The 18742-nt window shown below is 43.0% G+C and overlaps 1 protein-coding gene across 1 annotated transcript in view; it reads left to right on the top strand.

The window, feature by feature from the left end:
* The window catches only part of TECPR1 (tectonin beta-propeller repeat containing 1), a 43771-nt gene that overhangs the window by 162 nt on the left and 24867 nt on the right, over positions 1-18742 (top strand). Inside the window, exons 2-11 of the mRNA XM_019512885.1 lie at positions 5353-5585; positions 7235-7417; positions 7899-8021; positions 8693-8818; positions 11992-12166; positions 12265-12365; positions 14398-14499; positions 15201-15346; positions 16114-16640; positions 17687-17832. Of these exons, the coding sequence (XP_019368430.1) occupies positions 5355-5585; positions 7235-7417; positions 7899-8021; positions 8693-8818; positions 11992-12166; positions 12265-12365; positions 14398-14499; positions 15201-15346; positions 16114-16640; positions 17687-17832 (1860 nt within the window). The 5' untranslated portion in view covers positions 5353-5354. The remainder of the gene's footprint in view (positions 1-5352; positions 5586-7234; positions 7418-7898; positions 8022-8692; positions 8819-11991; positions 12167-12264; positions 12366-14397; positions 14500-15200; positions 15347-16113; positions 16641-17686; positions 17833-18742) is intronic.

Genomic DNA, 18742 nt, shown 5'->3' with positions numbered 1-18742 from the left:
GCCCCTTGCCCCCGGGCATCGCCCTGCGCTTGCTCCGCGTGCCCCCTTCCACCGTGGGGCAGCCTCTGCTCCGCACATCCGCAGGGAGGACTGTTCAGTCCTGAGCAGGGATCCTGGTTTTCTCTGGTTTAAAAAAAATCCCCCCTTTTCTGTTTAAAAAAAAAAGTAAATTCACATTTTTCCACAATTAAAATGAAACACTATACATAGATCTATAGATTAGTGGTGTTTCACTTTAATCAGGGGAAAATGTGGTTTTGGAGTTACTTTTTTTTTTTTTACCGAAAAGGGGGGATTTTTTTTTAATTGGAGAAAACCAGGATCCCTGGTCATGAGCATGCCCGGCCCTCCCTTGTCCGCCCGGGGGCAAGGCAGTGCTTTCCTTGTCGCTGCCCAGGAGAGCCAGGTGCTGATCCCTTTCACTTTCCAGAGGGGAAGGAGCCTTGAAGAGGGGCCGTCTGGAGCGTCTGCTGACATCTGCAAGGCGAAGGCAGTGCAGTGCTACTGAGCTGTTGTCCTTCCTACTAGACAAATCTTGTCCGCATCATCAGCTGCAAAAGGAAAGATCTCTGTGCTGTTTGTGCTGGAGTTTCCAGCATTTGGGATTCGGGGGACCCTGAGTTAGTGAGGCTGAATAACCAGTGCAGTAGGGAGGCCTTGTTTCCACCCAGGAAGCAGCTCCCCTTCCATAACAGGCAAATGAATGCTCTTATGTTATGTAAAAAGCAATCGGGGCCCATGGACAGAGGTAATATCTTTTATTAGACCAACAAGATTTTTGCAAAAAAAACCATTCTTTAACATTTGCAGAACATTTTTTTGCAAAAATCTTGTTGGTCTAATAAAAGTTATCACCTCTGTCCATGAGCCCTGATTGCTTTTTCCTCTAGGCCATTCCGGCTACAACCTGCATACCTGACTTGCATACCACGTTATGTACAGTTTGCAGAGTGGTTTAAGATCCGTTTGAATGAAAGGGCCTTAAGCAAGTCCATTATGCTGAAGCCCTTTTCTGTTAGTACTATAAAAGCTGGCCAAGTATGTTTATCTGGAAGGAATGAAAGATTTACGAGTTTACCCTGAAACTGAAGAATTTCCATAGGGGCACAACACGGGGACAGTCTCATCACGTGTCCTGCCTCCAGAAACCACCCACACCTGAAGAGAGAAACAGAGCCCTCTATGAAGAACCCAATGATTTTTTCAGTCTTGTAGAAAGGGGGGTCAGTATTTTCTTGACTGTTCTAGCAATCACGTTATACCATGTAGCAGGAAATTGTACATATCTTAATGTAAGTATCTGTGCACATTTATGGTTTAAAATTATCCAGTTGCCCTAACGAGTGGGAGGGGATTTGGACAACATTGATATTTTTTTGTTCTTCAGAGTTACTGAAATAAATGTGTGCTGCAGGTGCTGGGCGCCATTGAAAATCTGGCAGTATTCCTCTTTCTGCCACAGTGAATGACATAGGCTGTGCAAATGCACAGTCCCATTTTCAAAAGTGGCTTCAGGTCCTATATGCATAAATTACTTTTAACACTTGTCTATTGTTCATTTGGATTTACACTTGTTGCCTTTCTGTTTTTCATTGCTTTATATAGAAAGAGTAAACAAGTATAGATCATTTTCCCTTTTCCTCACTATCTGTTTAGATCTCAGTCTGGTCCTATCGAACTCTTCTTCCAGCTATAAGTAACATGATGATCTTCTGTATTCCCATTGCAAAGCTAAACTCTTTCATTGCCACATTCTGAACCTTTTCAATCTCTGTTCTATCTTTCTTGATCGTAGTCTTGCAAAGAGAGGCCCATATGTGGATTAATGTCTGTACTGTATGAAGAGGTGTGTTTGTCCTCTTTGCATCCCATTTCTTTAATGGATGATGTGCTCTTGGCAGATATCTTCATTGAGTTGGCCAGATCCTGAATTGGCAAGCCAGTCAGTTGACCAGTTGAATAATGTTAGTTGATTGTGGAATATTTGCCCAGTCAAATAACAGGCAAAGCCAAGAAAGCCCTTGGGTAGGTAGTGGTCTACCTTTCTTATTGCATCATGTTGTCATCTATTAGCAAGGACAGGAATGAGAGTTCCTTGCCCCCCCAGTTCTGCAGAAGACACACACTCACTCACTTACTCTGTCTCTGTCTCTGTCTCTCTCTCTCTCTCTTCATTTGTGTACCTTCCGTGGCCTGCTCCTCTCTCCTAAGCTTTTCCAGCCTCCTTTCCTTTCCCCACTTTAAGTCATCTGGGGCTGCAATAGCTATGCTGTACTGAGGGAGGAGCCAAAACTAGCTAGCAGCAGGGCTTCTGGGATAAAAGCCAAAGAGAAGAAAAGTTCAGTTTTTAATACCATCCACAGTTATACTTATCTAAAACTGTCACTTGTAATAAATTATTATAGCTTTTAGAATTTAATTTAATTGATTCATAACAGCTAAATTTTTTTGTAATAAGCATAGGTGTCTAACCTCTTGAAGATTAAAGTCTCTCTTTATTCTTCTAATAAATACTGGACCAGTATTTGATCAGTCAGTTGACTAAGTATATTTGACCAGTCAAATACTTAACCGTAATCCAGGTTTATTCCTAGGCTCCAAACTCATGGAATCCTACCAACACACTTGAGAAATGGTGATTATTTTTGTTGTTGTATTTACACTCACTTGGGTTAAATGCTTGCTATTTTCTTTTGTTAAGAAAGGTGGTTTGTACTACAGTGTTTTTAAAACTAATTATGAAAAGCTCCTTTCTTTGGGTCCCATTCTTCCAGTGGTTCATGCATTATCACTTTCCACTTGCAATAAGTACTTACATTTACAGCAACACTGTCCATGGTACCTGTTATTCAAAGATAGTATGTTCCTTACAGATAATAATTTAGCCTTGCACAAGCTTTTGTGAGATACAAATATAATTCTGTCTGTAACACGATTAGCACTCTAGGGGTGGTTGTGAAGCCCCTGAAGGCCATGCAGCTCCTGTCCTGCTTTGGCTCTAGGGTCCCTGCCCTTCACTCCCGCCTGCCATGCCTTGCTGTTCTTAGTTAATTTTGGAAAGGGAAGCTGCCAGAAGGCCCTAGAGAAAGCCCTGCCCTGTTTTCTTGCCAGTGGATCCGTCTCAGACCCTAGCAGACCCAATCCAGTTTTCTCACTTGGTGGGCCATCCTGGCCCATGCATGCCCCAGGGCACCTGCTGCCTTGCAGGCTGTTCATGGCCTCTGGCCACCCCTACAGTCCTGCCTGTGCCTCACAGATGTTACTGATTAGTCACTTCCCCTGTATTGGGGCCTCAGCCTTCCCAGCCTCTGCTCCTTTTTCTCACTGGGCCTTCTAGTCCCTGCCCACTGTGTTGTATCTGACTTCTGAGCTTCAGCTCATCTTGCCTACTTCGTAGTTTGAGGCTGTCAGTCCTGGTCTCACTGTCTGGAACTTTGGGCCACTAGGCCTGCTCTTGCCTCCCTAGGCTGTGAGTCCTTGGCCCTGGTCTCACCCCTCCAGGGCTTTGGGCCCCTGGACCTACATCTTGCCCTTCTCAGGCTCCTCGCCCACTTGGGCTGTGGGCATCGGACCCTGGCTGTTGCATCTAATTGCCTGCTCTCTTGCAGCAACCTTGCTGTGGGCAGTGTTCCCTTGAATGATTGCAAGTGTTCCCCTTTCACTTAGTGTGCAGCTCTCCACCTAGGTAACAGTGCTTCCTTGCTGTGTCCTCCTTTGCAGTTACAATCCAGGCAGCTGAACAGAGGTTATCTGCTACAACTTCTTCCCTTGAAGTAACAGGAACTCTAGGTTGCCTGTTGCAATTCCCATTTTACCAAGGGGAAAACTAAGGTGTGGAGGAGAAATGACTTGCCTGTGTGCAGACAGAAGTCTATTAAGACATCTCCTAAATTTCCCGTTTGCATTTTTAAGTGTAAAATTATTCTTCTCTTAAATCTGTAGTATTTTTTGGCCCTCATTGCTATGGTCTTTCTGAATGCCTTCAGCTCATGATCTGTTGGGATGAGCAGGCTACAACCAAAGGGGAAGGTCTGGAGCTCAAATTAAGATCCCCAAGAAGATGGGGTAGATGTTGTCTTGGTTGTTGGGGTCATTCTGTGCTGCTATCTCCTTCCCTGTGGCACATTTACTTTTCTATTGGTCTTTGTCCAACCCACTCACTCCTGCAAAGTGCTTGGCACTCTCAGCTCTTAGTGACCTCTAGGAGTTGAAGTCCCCAACATCTCAGAGTCTAAGCCTGAACATCATGGACTGAAATTCCTAGTGAACATGCTATGCGCTTACTTTTCTGATGCAGGCTTACTTTTCTCTGCCCTCTCAGTTACTTTATGTTCACTGTCAGAAAGACTGGCTATTCTGTTTCACTGCTGATTACCAGCGAAAAGGCAAGCAAGCTACTTTCTTTAGGACTATGCTGTGAGAGCAAAGCTGCCCTTAACAGACAAAGAAGTAGTGTGTTGAATAGTTGAATGCTGGCAGTGCTTCCTCATTGTTGTGCATTTGGTCCTTTTCCCTTCTTGGCCTCTGGCTACATGGGCTGCATATCACACAGTTTTAAAAAAAAGTTGAAAATACACCCAAGTGGCTGTCCCACATAATGAGTGATCCTGAACACGCCTCTGTTACTGTTCCACTGGTAGGAAGTGCACAGCATACCAAAAAAAAGGACTTGGTGCTCATAAAATGCGCTAGTCTAATTGAATTCTGTGAGTATAGGCATAAACCCATATAGGACAACAGGTCAAATCCAGAGGGATTTGCCCAGAGTCACAAGACTATCATGGACTGAAAATACATCCCACAGTCAGCTTTCCCATTTAGCTTTCTCCTTCTGAGCTGACCTGGTCATCTAGGCCATTAAGCAAGAGGGAGCTGATGAGGTGGCCCCATGAATTTGTGGGGCCAGACATATAGTATGGCTGGGGAAAATGTGTCACTCTGAAGTGTGAAGGCCTGTGTTTAGCAAGGAAGCAGTAGCAGTGCGGCTCTTGCAGGCTCCTTTATCAATGTGCCAAGGCCCTTTGACTTCCCCCCTCAGCTGGACACTCTGGCTGCTATTTGTATCAAAGAATGGATCCCTCTTCACTGACAAAGTTCTCCGCTGAGATTTTCAAAGGAGCCAAAGGTAGTAAGGTACCAGCAGTCACAAAGCCAATGGGATTTGGGTGCCTGACCACCATAGGCTCCCTCAAAACATTTGAATTTGATGTACTTGGAGATAACCAAGGTTGTTCAGTTCAGAGTCCAGGTTTGAACCATCCCAGAGTTCAGGACTGTTCAGACTTGGAAGTTGGAGCTCAAGCCCTCCTTTTATAAGGGTCCTCTATGCTAATGTCTTTCTTTGTCTTTCAGCCATGGCGATGCCAAACTCCCTCTTGTGGGCAGTTGATATATTTGGGAGGGTGTACACTCTTGCCACAACAGGCCAGTACTGGGAACTCTGCAAAGATGGGCAGCTGGAGTTCAAACGGGTCTCTGCGGTCAAACAGTGCTGTTGGGGAATAGCTTGTGATCACCAGGTCTACACCTATGTATTCTCAACTGATGTTCCTATTAGATACCAGGAGGAAACCTATGAAAATCAGGTGTGTAAGTCACGAGCCTACCTGCAAAAACTCCCATGAATTCTTCAGGCAGGGTTAGCAGTAAGATCAGAATTCAGTTGTCCGTATTGATCGGTTTTCCAGTAATAAAGTTGTTTGCAATGCAGTATGGTAAATGTGAGAGAATTCAAAAAAGAAGCATAAGAAGTTGCCATATTTGGTGTTCAGACTGAATGGGGAAGACAGGCAAGCTTCTGCTGGATCCCTGCCTTCTCTGTGTCCTACAAACCATCCTGAGCAGTCACTGGTTGATTTATTTTTAATCCATACTTCAATCCTCTGAAGAACTGTTTCACAGCAAATAGCAGGCTATTCCTTTGATGGTTTAATTCTCAGCAGAGGATCACATTCCTAAATATCTCCCTGTCCCCCAGCGGGAAAACTTAATCTTCACATCACTTGCAAACAAGGTGCTCTTGAACACCAGCCACTGCAGACAGAATCACCTGATCCCATCGCTGACCAAAAACTGATGCCATATCACTTCACAACAACAAAGCCTATATAGCTTTTTAGCAAATGTTATTCCTGTTGATTTAAATTCTATAGGAGGCTATTTTCCATTATATAGTTCTTAAAAAAATATAGAATGCTGTTACTCGTCACATACTATCAGCTTCTCTATAAAAGGAGCATCGACATTTTCCTTTATAATTGCATTGTAAAGAAAAACAATTTTAAAAAATGAACAAAACCAAAAACTCTCATATACATGGTAAAAGTCATTTCAAAGCTGAAATTGAAAGATTATTTCCTGCATATTTCTTTTGTTTTCTGAAGGATGGATGGATAAATATAGACTATGTTTGTATTTAAATACTGGAAGGTATTTAAATATTTTCCTGGGCTCATTTTTATATATTGTTTAATTACACACTCCTTTTTAGAATGGTCCTTTTCCCATGAAACATGTTATTGGTTAAAAAACCATAACTTTTTATCTTCTTGTCTCAACTGTGAATGTAAATGTGAAAGGAACATTTGGTTACAAATTAGTTTAAAACCATGAAAAATAGAAATTGGAGAACAGAAAAGGAAGTTTTTTATGAAAACAAACAAAAAGAGTCATAGCAACCAGACCATGAATAGTGGCGGAAGGGGAAAATAAATGTGTAGTGCAATTTAGCTTGGTGTCCAGCAGGTATAGATAATACTTTATGAATACACTTTGATCTTTGTTCCATAAGATGTGATGCACCCATCCAAGGAATAGCGATAGCTATTTCATTATGACTGAGAGTAACAGTGTTGTGTGCTCTGCGTTATAAAGTTGTGTCAACATGGCAACTAAAAAACACATCCCTAATGGCCCTAACTGCGTTAGCAAAAATCATGACATGACTGCGATGGTTTAGTCAGGATGATCCTGCCTTGAGCAGGGAGCTGGACTAGATGGCCTTGTGAGGTCCCTTCCAGCCCTATGTTCCTGTGATCCTGTGTGCAATTATAGCAGTAAAAGATTTGTTGTGTTCAGGGAACAAGAAAGAGGTAGGATGTCAAACAACACCCTTTTGCTGGTGCAGAATAAGATAGATACACCACTGAAGACCTCTGAGGCTCTGTCTGCAATCTAACAAGGCAGCACAACCTTGAAGGCACTGCATATCGTTGTTCCTTTCTTCTCTTGGCAGCGTTGGAATCCAGTTGGTGGCTTCTGTGAGAAATTAATGCCCAGTGATCGCTGGCAATGGAGTGATGTAAGCGGGCTAAAACATCAGCAACTTGACAGTTTCACACTGCCCTCGCCACACTGGGAGTGGGAGTCTGACTGGTATGTGGATGAAAATATTGGAGGGGAACCAACAGAGAAAGGGGTAGGTGAACAATACCGGCAAGGGATCCATTCTGGGAATCCACATCCTATTAAAGTAAAAGGCATTTCTTATCCTCCCCTAGCTACTTTTTTTCTGGGAAGTAGCTTGCCTGCAGTATAGCACTGGTGGGGTATTGTAGAAGACTTTAAAGCCCAAAGAAATCTCCATTAACTTCAGTAGGTTTGGAGCTTGCACTAAAATGTGAGCAGTTGGATGCCGTTACTATTTACTGTAACATTTTTATTACAGCAAAAATAAAGTGCTCACTGGTTTTGTATGTATATGATGGGGTATTTGAAATGCAGTCTATATCTGTAGAGTCATTAACTGATACAGAATTAAGAAATCCACTGATCAAAGCTACATGCACAGTAATTTGTATTACATTTGTAGGAGAGATTCTTTTGTAGAAATGTTCTGAGATGTTATTTAATGTGTTCCTCCACTCCTGATCTTTATGAAAGTAAACCTCTGTTCAAAGGGTTGGACATATGCAATAGACTTTCCAGCTACCTACACAAAGGATAAGAAATGGAATTCCTGTGTCCGACGCAGAAGATGGATCAGATACAGGAGATATAAGTCACGAGACACTTGGGCAAAGGTCTCTATCTTTTTTTTTAATGTACTTATTATCTTAAGTGGTGTATGAAGAAAATGATGACATGAAAGCGGGCAAGTCTACACTTCTGTCACTGCTTATATGCTGTGGGAAGAAAAGACAGGACCTTGGACGCCACAGCTGCAAATGCAACACCTCTTGCTAGCATTATAATTTCAAGGCTGGGATTATTCAGTGTCCAAATCCTGTAGAAATTCAGTGGGATTTATATATCTAACTCTTAGCTCCTCTGCAAATCCCAGCACTATCTGCCAAACTTTTTAATATTAAAGGCTAAGAACTGTCTGCATAGTTGGGTCTATAACTTAGATGCAGGCAATTGCCCAGTCTTATGTATGCCCATATAGGTCTGGAGGGGAAGGGTATTTCTGTCTGCTTGTCCCAGGTCTCAGATTTGATTGTCCTCTGTAGAGCCAAAGAATAGGTATTTTGCAGCAGTAGGAGTGAAAGTTTCCTCCATGCTTCTCCACCAGTATGTCTTTCCCTTGCCTGAAGGATGGAGCTTTGGGTAAGAGGAGGAGATCAGTTAGACTGTCCTCCATGCCCAACCATTTGACCAGCGGTCAACTGAGCTAAGTTGCTCATTTCCCTGCAGGTACAATATGTGGTATTACCTCTTCTTCCTTTTCTCTAACTCCTTTTTTTTGCTATAGATTATATCCCTTGAAGATCCCCATCAGCTGCCAGACCCTTTCAATGATATCTCCATTGGAGGATGGGAAATCACTGATGAGCCTGCTGGCCGTTTATCAGTCTGGGCAGTTTCTTTACAAGGAAGGGTATAATCTTTTTCATGTGTGTTCTTCTATTTTGTATTTAAGTCATCATTGTGTAGGAGGCTAAGAACTCCAGGATTTGAACCCAGACAGATGCTCTGTCACATTGCTATCACATGCTTGTCAGGATCTGTGCTGATTGCATATCTGACTGAGGGATAGAAGATGCGACAGGCTGCTGAATGATTCAGCTAAATTAAAACTAAAGAGGGAGAGTTCATTAGTGTTATCTCATAGGAAAAAGTTGCTTCTGAATGTTAAACTAAACCAGCAAAAAGGGCAAAATTTTCATAGACTTTAGGGCTGGAAGGGACCTCGGAAGATCATCGAGTCCAGCCCCTTCCCCAGGAGCAGGAAGTCAGCAGGGGTCATAGGATCCCAGCAAGATAAACATCCAAATTTCTCTTGAAGGTGTTCAGAGTAGGTGTTTTTTAGTCCTTTTGCTTGTGTTGAACAGTACTTTACTTTACACCAGTAAGTATTAACCTTTATGGCAGGGGTGCCAAAAATTAGCTCCACACCCTTCCTGAGTGCCACTCCAATCCTTTTCCCTTACCCAGTCTGCGGCTCTACTCTCTGCTCCTTGCCTGGCCTGACTCTGCGGTTTTTGTTCTCTTGCCTATCTGTCACTGTGCTGTATGTCCCCTCTTCAATCTGCTGTATGCCACACACAGAGACTGCTCATGCCACCTGTGACACCCATACTACAGGTTGGGCTGCCCTGTTTTACACCATGAGTTGTCCCACCATAGTCAAAGCCAGCATGGGATTGGGGCAGCACATGGTGAGATTGATCTGTCCACATGCTGCCCCAGGTCAGAGCACAATCATAATGGCTCAGGATTATGGTAGTGCACAAAGCATTGTGGGATCAGGGTGGCATGTGACTGGATCAGGCTCATATGGGATTAAGGCAGCAAGACATGGGCTGGCCTGCAGCCAGAGCAAGGTAGTGCAGGATGTGGGGGTGCATAGGCAGATTGGGGCAGTGGCACAGGATCAGGGCAGCGTGTGGGTGGATCACGGTGCTATAGAATCAGGGTGGTGTGAGATCAGGGCAGCGCATGGGCAGATTGGGCTAGCATGGGATTGAAGCAGCATGAGATGGGGTGGTATGCAGCTGGATTGGGGCAGTGTGGGATTAGGTTTGCACATGGCTAGATTGGAGCCAGCCTCCTGCACCAACCCCACAATGAATCCAGCCCATGGACTGACTCTGCACCACTCATCCAGCCCAGGGGCCAGAAGGTTGAGTGCCACTGCTCTGAAATTGTTTGAAGTGGAAGGGTAGGATCTGGAAAGGAGGATGAGGAGTGACAGGACCCTAAGGAGAAACTTATTTTGGTTTAGCTTCTCTTTGTCCAAACTGGCTTAAACCACACCAAAATAAACCCAGTTTAATCCACAATGAGTGACCAGGCAACTTTTCGCATCTTTTTAACTGAGTTGATTTAAGTTACATTATTTATCATATTGATTAAGGTAAGCACCTATGAGCCAAATGAGAAGGCACTCTCTTATGCCAGTTACTGTACAAACATAATGAGACAGTCCCTGGCCTACACAGCGTACTTTCTAAATATGTAATGCAAAGTGTAAAGGAAAAGGATGCATCTTGCACAAGGTGTCATTTAAAATAACCCTTTACTTTAAAACAGTCCAACACAGGGGGTAGTCCGCCCCTTCACAGGGTTTTAAGTCACATTAGCTAATTTGATTTAAATAAGCACTTTTCTCCTTCAATCTAGATAGTTCCTCAAGGGCTGGCTCCCTTATTGTTTTCAAGAATGCCAGAGGGACAAGTTAAATTTGCTGAAGGGATTAAATCCTCCTGAGCTGGCAGTGAGCTATCCTTGGAATCTAACCCTATAAAACCTTTAATTAAATATTCCAGGCCAAAATTCTCAGCAACTGGCATTGTTTCCATAAGCCTCTTGAATCCTTCCCAGTGTTGTAAGAATCTTGCTCTGCTTTTCTTATTTCATTCTTATGGTGTAATCTCAGCTACCCTCTTTCTGTCCTTGGACTGGTCCTATCATGTGATTCTCAGGCCTAGAAATAGCTTTACATGGTAGAAGTGAGCAGCAGCATAGCAACACAGCCAGGCATAGGGGCAGTGGCAACTTCCAGTTGCTGCCATGCTGCTGGCATGATCGCAAGTTTTTTCATGCCCCACCAAGTCAGCACGGGGGGGCAGTTGCCCTGCCCTAGTAGTTATGGTACTGGAAGAGATTATAATCAAGTGGTTATAACAGATGCTTCTGGATTCTGTGCCCACTTTACTACCAATTGGCTCTGTAGCCTTCGATGACTTGCTTCAAACCCTGGATGCCTCAGTTTAGCTCCCTGCCTTAGACTTATAGTTTTAGTTATAAAATATATATCTACACAACACCAATATAGTGCTTTGCCAGGATACCCAAGCTAGCTCTTTCAAAGCATTATGGTATAGATGTGCATTGATTTCTACAAAATTAAAATGTTCATGAATGTAAGAAGGCTGTGCTCATTATCCGCCACAAAGAGGAATATGCATAGATCAAAGGATGCTTTTCATGCTGAACCTTCCTGCTACAGATGTATGCTAAAGAAGAAAACATGTAGACATGGTGAGGGGTAGCAAGTACAGAACCCCAAAGTGACACCTTCTCTCTGGTGTGGATAAATTGGACTGTGTTTGGACTGGACACCATCAAAGGCTACATATGTGATGGGGTCTTGACTCCTATCCAAACTGTGTCACCCAGTGAGCAGTTCTGTATGCTTAATCAAATTGTCCAATAATAACCTGAGCATGTTGTCTTCATATGAATGATGTACTTTCTCCTAAAGAAGGAGACTTAGCTTAATTTATTCAATGTGTCTGAAGCCCATTTATGTGCTTTAAATGTTGAAACACATAGGGATCTTGTGGCAACAGATCATGTGCCTGCTCCAACTTGGCTTGCATCATAAAAGCTACGCTATAGAAGTCTCCTCCCTGAGCACACAGGAAAATCGTTTACAGCTGTGTAATCTGCATCAGCAAATGCCATTTAAAGGGGGAAAGAGCAAATGCAGTCAAATGAGAGGTGGTTGAAGAAGGGCCACTCTCCATACCACTGCATGTTTGTCCTAAAGGTTGTGATTGTTTGTGTTGCAACAGCATTTTTCTAAAGCTTTTTGTGTTTGTCTAGGTATGGTACAGAGAAGATGTTTGCCACCACAATCCAGAAGGCTCCTTGTGGTCCTTAGTAGCCACCCCCGGCGAAGTAGTACAGATCAGCTGTGGACCATATGACCTCTTATGGGCAACTCTTTGGGAAGGACAAGCTATTGTGAGAGAGGGAATTGACAGAAATAACCCTCGTGGTAAAGTTCTGTCTTGTCATACAAAAAAAGCGCTCTGGTTTCTAGAGATCGTAACAAGAATCCAACGTACAAGGACTCTCTGTTCTGTGTCTTTGCAGGAATTTCTTGGACAGTTGTGGAATCCCCAGGCTCTGAAAATGGGATCATGCATGTCTCTGTGGGAGTAAATGTGGTGTGGGCTGTTACCAAAGACAGAAAAGTAAGAGCTGTGTTCTTGGTTCTCTTTCCTGATATAGGCACACTTAGGAACATCTGTAATGTGGAGTCCTTTACTGTCCTGGGGGAGTCCGAGTGTTTCCTCCAAAGGTGAAGGGATGCTACACAGTTCTTTCTGGCTGAACAGCCAAGTAACCCTAATGTTTGTGTTTTTGAGATGCTGCTGAGCCACTTGCTAGTACAGGAACACGTTCTAACTAAATAGGGTGCTGGCATAGGTCAAGGCAGAGCTACAAACAGTGAGCCATACTCAAGTCAAAGAGCAGTGAATGGATTCAGTTGGGCAGTTGTCAATCTCTGCTTTACACCACCACCACCACCACCACTACTACTACCATCATTACACTTCAGTCTTGGAGTCTCAAACAGCCTTAGTGTGCATGGGTGGATGCAAGCTTAGTGCGCCTGCAACTTCAAGTTTCAGAGTGATGTCCCAGATTATCTTTTGTGCTGATTACAATCAACCCCCTCTACCTACACTGTACTATGAATCTGACTAGCAACAAATCTCCAGTCTACTTGCAAAAAAAAATCTTTGTTTGATTCCAAACACTAAGACTGCTGTAATTATCAGCAGTTCTTATTGTGACATAGTAGTTTCCAGGATTGCTGGATAATTTTATTAGTTTAACAGTAAACATGAGAATTTCTGGGGCTTGTATATAAGAATAAGTTATTCTGTGATAAGAAAAAAGTAAATTTTAAATGTTAGAGTTGTTCTGGTATAATACTCCCTGAAGAGAGTTAGAGAGCCTTTCTCTGGTTTAACTTGCATTTTTGCAGAATTCTTAAAACTGTTCCACAATAAATGTTGAATTTGCAGGACTTAGACTTAAACTGGTATAGCTGTACCAATTTAATTATTCCATTTTAATTATAATGGCATAACTAGAAAACTTTCCTGTGTACAGAAACCTTTAGTCAGATTTGTTTTGGAAAGAATTATATAGTTACTCTAACAGGAGATTAAATTTATTGTATGTTTTGATTATTGTAAAAACCCTGCTGTTATTCTGATAGACATTTTATTACATCAGAGCCTAAGAAATGACTGAAAAATGTAGGGAAAGGGGGACTTGAAAGCAGAGACATTAATTAAGAGCCTTTTAGGCACGTATGGTTGGGCTGTAAGAGAGTAATTTCCCAGTGTGCCAAAGAAACTAAAATTTTCTCAGAAACTAACTAGATGACTCTCAGAGACTACTTGCCCTCTAACTTCTGAGAAGAGTTCTAAGCAGGATGGGCTTGTTGCTTATTTATACCATAATGTAAGCCTTTTACACTCTGAAGGCACTCTAAAGGGGCACTAAACCTGGCAGGCATGGCATTTACTTCTGAAAAACTGCCATGGTACTGGCAGAATGGTGCAAAGGGACCATAGTGCAAATGAAAAATCTGGCATCCTCTCCTTTATTCATAGCCAAGTCCTTTAGTATGTAAATTAGCAAAGGGTAGCTTTTGATAAGGTGAGATGGTAAAAACTGTAGCTAGGATTTTGAAAGGAACCTAAGGGAATTAAGCACCTATCTATCTATCCAAGTCTCTTAGGCCCCACTGAAAATCTAAGCCTTACAAGCTACAGCTAACAGCCATGTTTGACATGCACACTAGTATGTGCTTCAAGTGGCAGAAGGCAGATAAAAGCACAGGCCTGGGGGTCCAGGGACATTCTCAGTTTGGAGTTGAGTTGGTGCCTTTAAAGTGTATAGTCAGGTACTCCAGGGGCAAGTCTAACAATTGTACCCATTCTTCAGTTGCATGGTCTTGTGCTGTGTAAAGGACATTATTCACTCTTATAAGTATTAATAAGACTGCCACAGTACACTTTGCAAAGGTGATTAAGGATTACAGTATTATCCCCACTTAACTGATAGGAAAACTAAAGCAAAGAGATAAGCCCAAGGCCATGTGGTAAGAGAATAAGACCCAAGAGCCTTGACTCCCAACCACTTCTTTAACCCTAAGTTCCTCCCTGTAGGTAGGGCATATCCAAACTTTAATTTCATTTATTACAGGTGTGGTTCAGGAGAGGGGTAAACTCACACAATCCATGTGGCACCAGTTGGATTGAAATGGTTGGTGAAATGATGATGGTAAACGTAGGCTTAAATGACCAGGTAAGACATCTTAGTAGTTGTACGTGCCTGGATTCCTGCTGTGCAATTAGGCTACTTGCAGATGTTAAAAAAAGCAAAACAAACCTCCTCCCACCTCCCCACCCCCAAAACCACACTTTACCTGAAGAAGCAATGTGTTACTTCAACCTGCCTCTGCAACATCTGTAAAGCTCATGCGCTTCAGTGGGGCTTTTTGGCACTTTTAACTAAAGCTGATTTAATCAACTATTAGATAAAAGTGCCATAAAAGCCCTACTAAAGCGTCCAATCTTTACAGATGTCAGGCAAGCTGGGCTGAAGTAATGTACTGCCTCTTCTGGGCATGCACAGGGCTCAGCACAGGAAAAACTTGAAGCCAAAATACAGCCTACAATAAGCAAAAGGCCCAAATACCCGACCCACTAATAAAGCACCCAAAGCTGAATGAAATCCCATGAGTTTGCAATGAGAAAGCATTTGGTGGATCTGTCTCTTGTGCATCGTATTTGAGTTAACATTAACAGTACACAGAAGCTGTGCACCACACCTCAAATACTAGCCCTAGAGAGAAACTCAAAAGATAAACTCTGGATTCAGGTAAGCTCTTGCCTGAATTGTCCCTTCCTCAAGGCTCCTTTTTTAACATGATGCCTATCTGCATGCTATTCCATTACTCATTTAGCACACAATGACACTTCCTTCAAAGCCTCTTTTTCCCATAGGTCTGGGGAATCGCCTGTGATGATCGAGCAATTTATTTCCGCCAAGGTGTCACAACGAGTGAGCTAAGTGGGAAGACATGGAAGGCAATTGTATCTGGCAGAGAGTGTGACAGATCTCAGACTGGCAGCTCAACTAGTCTGCTCAGGTACTGAATAAAGTACCTAAATGCTCTGAACTCTGTGATCAGGGGATTATGATGCTGACAGAGTCCAGGAGGTATTTCTGTGAATACAGAGGACAGGGTGGCCCCTCACTGTAACCTGGAGCAAACCCTAGACTTGGATTCTCCTGCCATTATATGCCAAAGTACATTTATATTCCTTCGATTAAAAAGTACAGTGAATAGCAAATGTCAGTTTGAAGTAAGAGCTGATGTTCTCACATGGGAGTATGGTGCAGCCTTCTAGGAAAGTGAGGAGACCTAGGATTTTACAGAGGCAAGAACTACAGAGGGCTATCCTGAAGGTATCGTGTCCACTTGTTGATTATCTGTCTCACCATTGCTGTCACAGCATCTTGCCACTTTCCTTCCCAAAAAGGATAAGTGAATGGCTCCTTGCCAAGTGTTGGCCTGTCTGCCATGAGACTGGGAATGTTGCATAAGTCTTCCACTATGCACTAAGAGTTAGTGTAGCTATGTAGAAACATCTCCAGCTGAGAGGAAAGCCGCAGCATTGACAGACTCTAGACAGTCCTGCTTGGTGTCTCTTGGCCAGAAAGACGGTGACTGTAAGATGGAGTCTGATATTTTGGGTTATTTCTGCAGACCATGTGTTGTACTTTCTTCCCTGGGGGATGGAAGTGAGCCTTGGAGTTCTGAAACCTGAGTAGTTTCTGTCTGTCTCTGGAGCTGTGCTAGCTAACAGTGCTGTGAATGATGGCCAATTAGTTATTTGTCTCTTTGTTCCCCAGTGCTGGCTGTTTTTTTAGTGACGAAGTTAGGGACCAAGCAAACTCAATCATTCAGAATGATGGAGACATTTCCTCCGATACCGAGAGCCCACACGTGCCTCCAAATCATGCCAATGCTCCCCTTTCCAGAGCTGCTGTCAGCAGCCATGAGAACAGCACAGATGCACAGAAAGATGTGGGTGCACATGTGGCTGTGGATCCTCTGGATTCTGCTCAGGAAGAAGCTAATTCTACTTCAGGCAGTAGTGAGAAAGCTGGTCTTGAAAAGCCTGAGTCTTCTGTGGACCAGGATACCCATCCAGCAGAACTGCAGTGGACAAACATTGATTTAAAGGAGGCCCATAAAAACCCAGTCCTCACTGCCAGCGCCTTCAGAGAAACATCCAGCGTATCTTCCCTTGGCTTGTTCCCAGCTGGCATTGAAGAGCCCTATGGAACTGATGAGCACCCGTTTTGGGCATGGGTATCCGGTGGAGGCTGCCTGGTGGATCTGCACAGCCCGCTGAAATGGTTCACTATTCAGCCAGGTACTTTCAGTTCCTCATGGTGGGGTCCTGATCCACAATTTGGGCCTATTTGTGATGCCGTAAGAGAGACAATTATAATAAAATACTGGGCATTTAAAAAAATAAGGTGAGAGATCACCCTTGTACTAGTTATTTGTTACCTTTTGTGCATGAGATGAATGCACTTCCTACTACACATATCAATTTTGGCACATTTGCCAGAAATATTATGCACAAAATAATCACTTTTTTGATGTTTTGGGAGTCCATTAGTTCCTTCTGGGAGCTTAGAACAAAATGGTGTCATTGTATAATTGAATAAAAATTAAAAAGAGTCAAAGGGAGGGGGGGAATTGGTGCTCACTTCTACTAGGGGAATTGGTGCTCACTTTTCCATTTGGTTGGAAAAGATGTTGGACAATCTTTTGGGCATAAAGTGCCCTTACAACGGCACTGCAATCTTCCTATAAATCAAAAGCAATTTAAACACATTCCCTTCACAATACAAATGCTATAGCATAACTCTACTAGTTTTAATTAAACTTCAGCAGTGTGTTAATTTGACAGAGAAGAGTATTTATCATTGTAAATGTTTGCTATGGCTAGAGGTGGATTATAAATAAGAACCCAACCTTGTGAGGGTCAGAACATGAAGCTCTGAAAGAACGGAAGTACATCCGTGTTTTCAAATAAACTGGTTGCCAGAATTTACTCAGTCTGTCGCTTCCCAAGATTTAAAAACACCTCAGTGTGTCTTGTATGCTGGTTCTCCTCTCAATTCAATGGAAGAACCCATAGGATGTATATTCCACTCTATGGGTATTATGTGGGTAGTATTTTTTTAGATGATTATACAGTCCTTTGATCAATATTTCTATACACCATTTATGGTATTCTCAAGGTCCCTGTTATAACTCCACTGAAGGTGTTGTAAAGGCAATGTTACCCCCGGGACTGCTTGAATCCATTGTGTTTAAAGCAACAAATTGTATTCCCTCAAGTGTCTGGTACTTCAGAGAATTGCACTCAGAGTTCACTTGGCTGTGCTGTTTTTGGCTGTGCTCTAGGTTTGTCGTCTTCTGTGCAGTCCCTTTCTCTGTCAATCACTCCAGCCCAGACAGCGGCTTGGCGAAAGCAGATTTTCCAGCAGCTAAGTGAAAGGACCAAGCGGGAACTGGAAAACTTTAGGCATTATGAACAGGCAGTTGAGCAAGTAAGTAGGGATGTCTCCTGTTTCCTTTTCCATTATTATCATTTAACCATTTCAGTTTTGGGCATCACTGATGATACTTTCCAGTATGTGGCCTGAAACCTACTGTAACTTCAACCTTGTATCTCTTCACCCTTGAATCCCTATAATCAGATCTGTCCATGAGCACCTGGGCAAAGCCTCAGTAAAACTGGAAGCTGTAGGAGCCACTAAATGTTAAGCACGTATGCACTTATGTAAAAGCACTGGCTAGTAACATAAAAACACTTTCTTCACTAGAAAACAGAAAGCTTATCAATGCCAGTGCACTTGCCACTGAATGTCCTAAAGTCTTTTTTTTATCAGGGATGTAAGTCACTGAACTCAACAAATTCAGGCCCTTCTGCTTGCTTTTGACTCTAGTGAGTAACACTTGTTCTCTCCATGACCAGAGGGAGGACAGAACATACCCAAGTAATTATTATAATAGGATTTCAGATTGTCTTCACCATTATTATCACATAGAATTCATTGGGTCTCTTCAGAAATTCCATTTAAGATTTAGGACCCGCCTTTGATAAGTGATTTAAATTGTCTTATCTTTATAAAATATTAAAATACATTTAGGTTTAATTTGAATTTCACAGTGATTTTTAATTAGGGTTACCATATTTCCAATTCCAAAAAAGAGGACACCTGCAGGAGGGACACCTGACTTCCAACCCACAGACCCCCTGGCCCTGCCAGTGCCCTTCACTCCCAAGCTGCAGCCCTCTGTCCCTGCTGCACCTCACTCCCTACCCACAGACCCCTGGCCCTACCAGTGCCCCTCACTCCCCACCCACAGCCCCTCCCCCCCCAGGTATGCTGGTGCCCCTCACTCCTACCTGTCTCTCACCCATTGACTACCTCAATTTACATTTTCATTGACTGG

The sequence above is a fragment of the Gavialis gangeticus genome, unplaced genomic scaffold, assembly GCF_001723915.1.
Source record: "Gavialis gangeticus isolate Ggan-Ray unplaced genomic scaffold, GavGan_comp1, whole genome shotgun sequence".
Taxonomy (NCBI): Eukaryota; Metazoa; Chordata; order Crocodylia; family Gavialidae; genus Gavialis; species Gavialis gangeticus.
The sequence above is the reverse complement of the archived record's forward strand: the minus strand, read 5'-3'. Positions and strand labels throughout refer to the sequence as shown.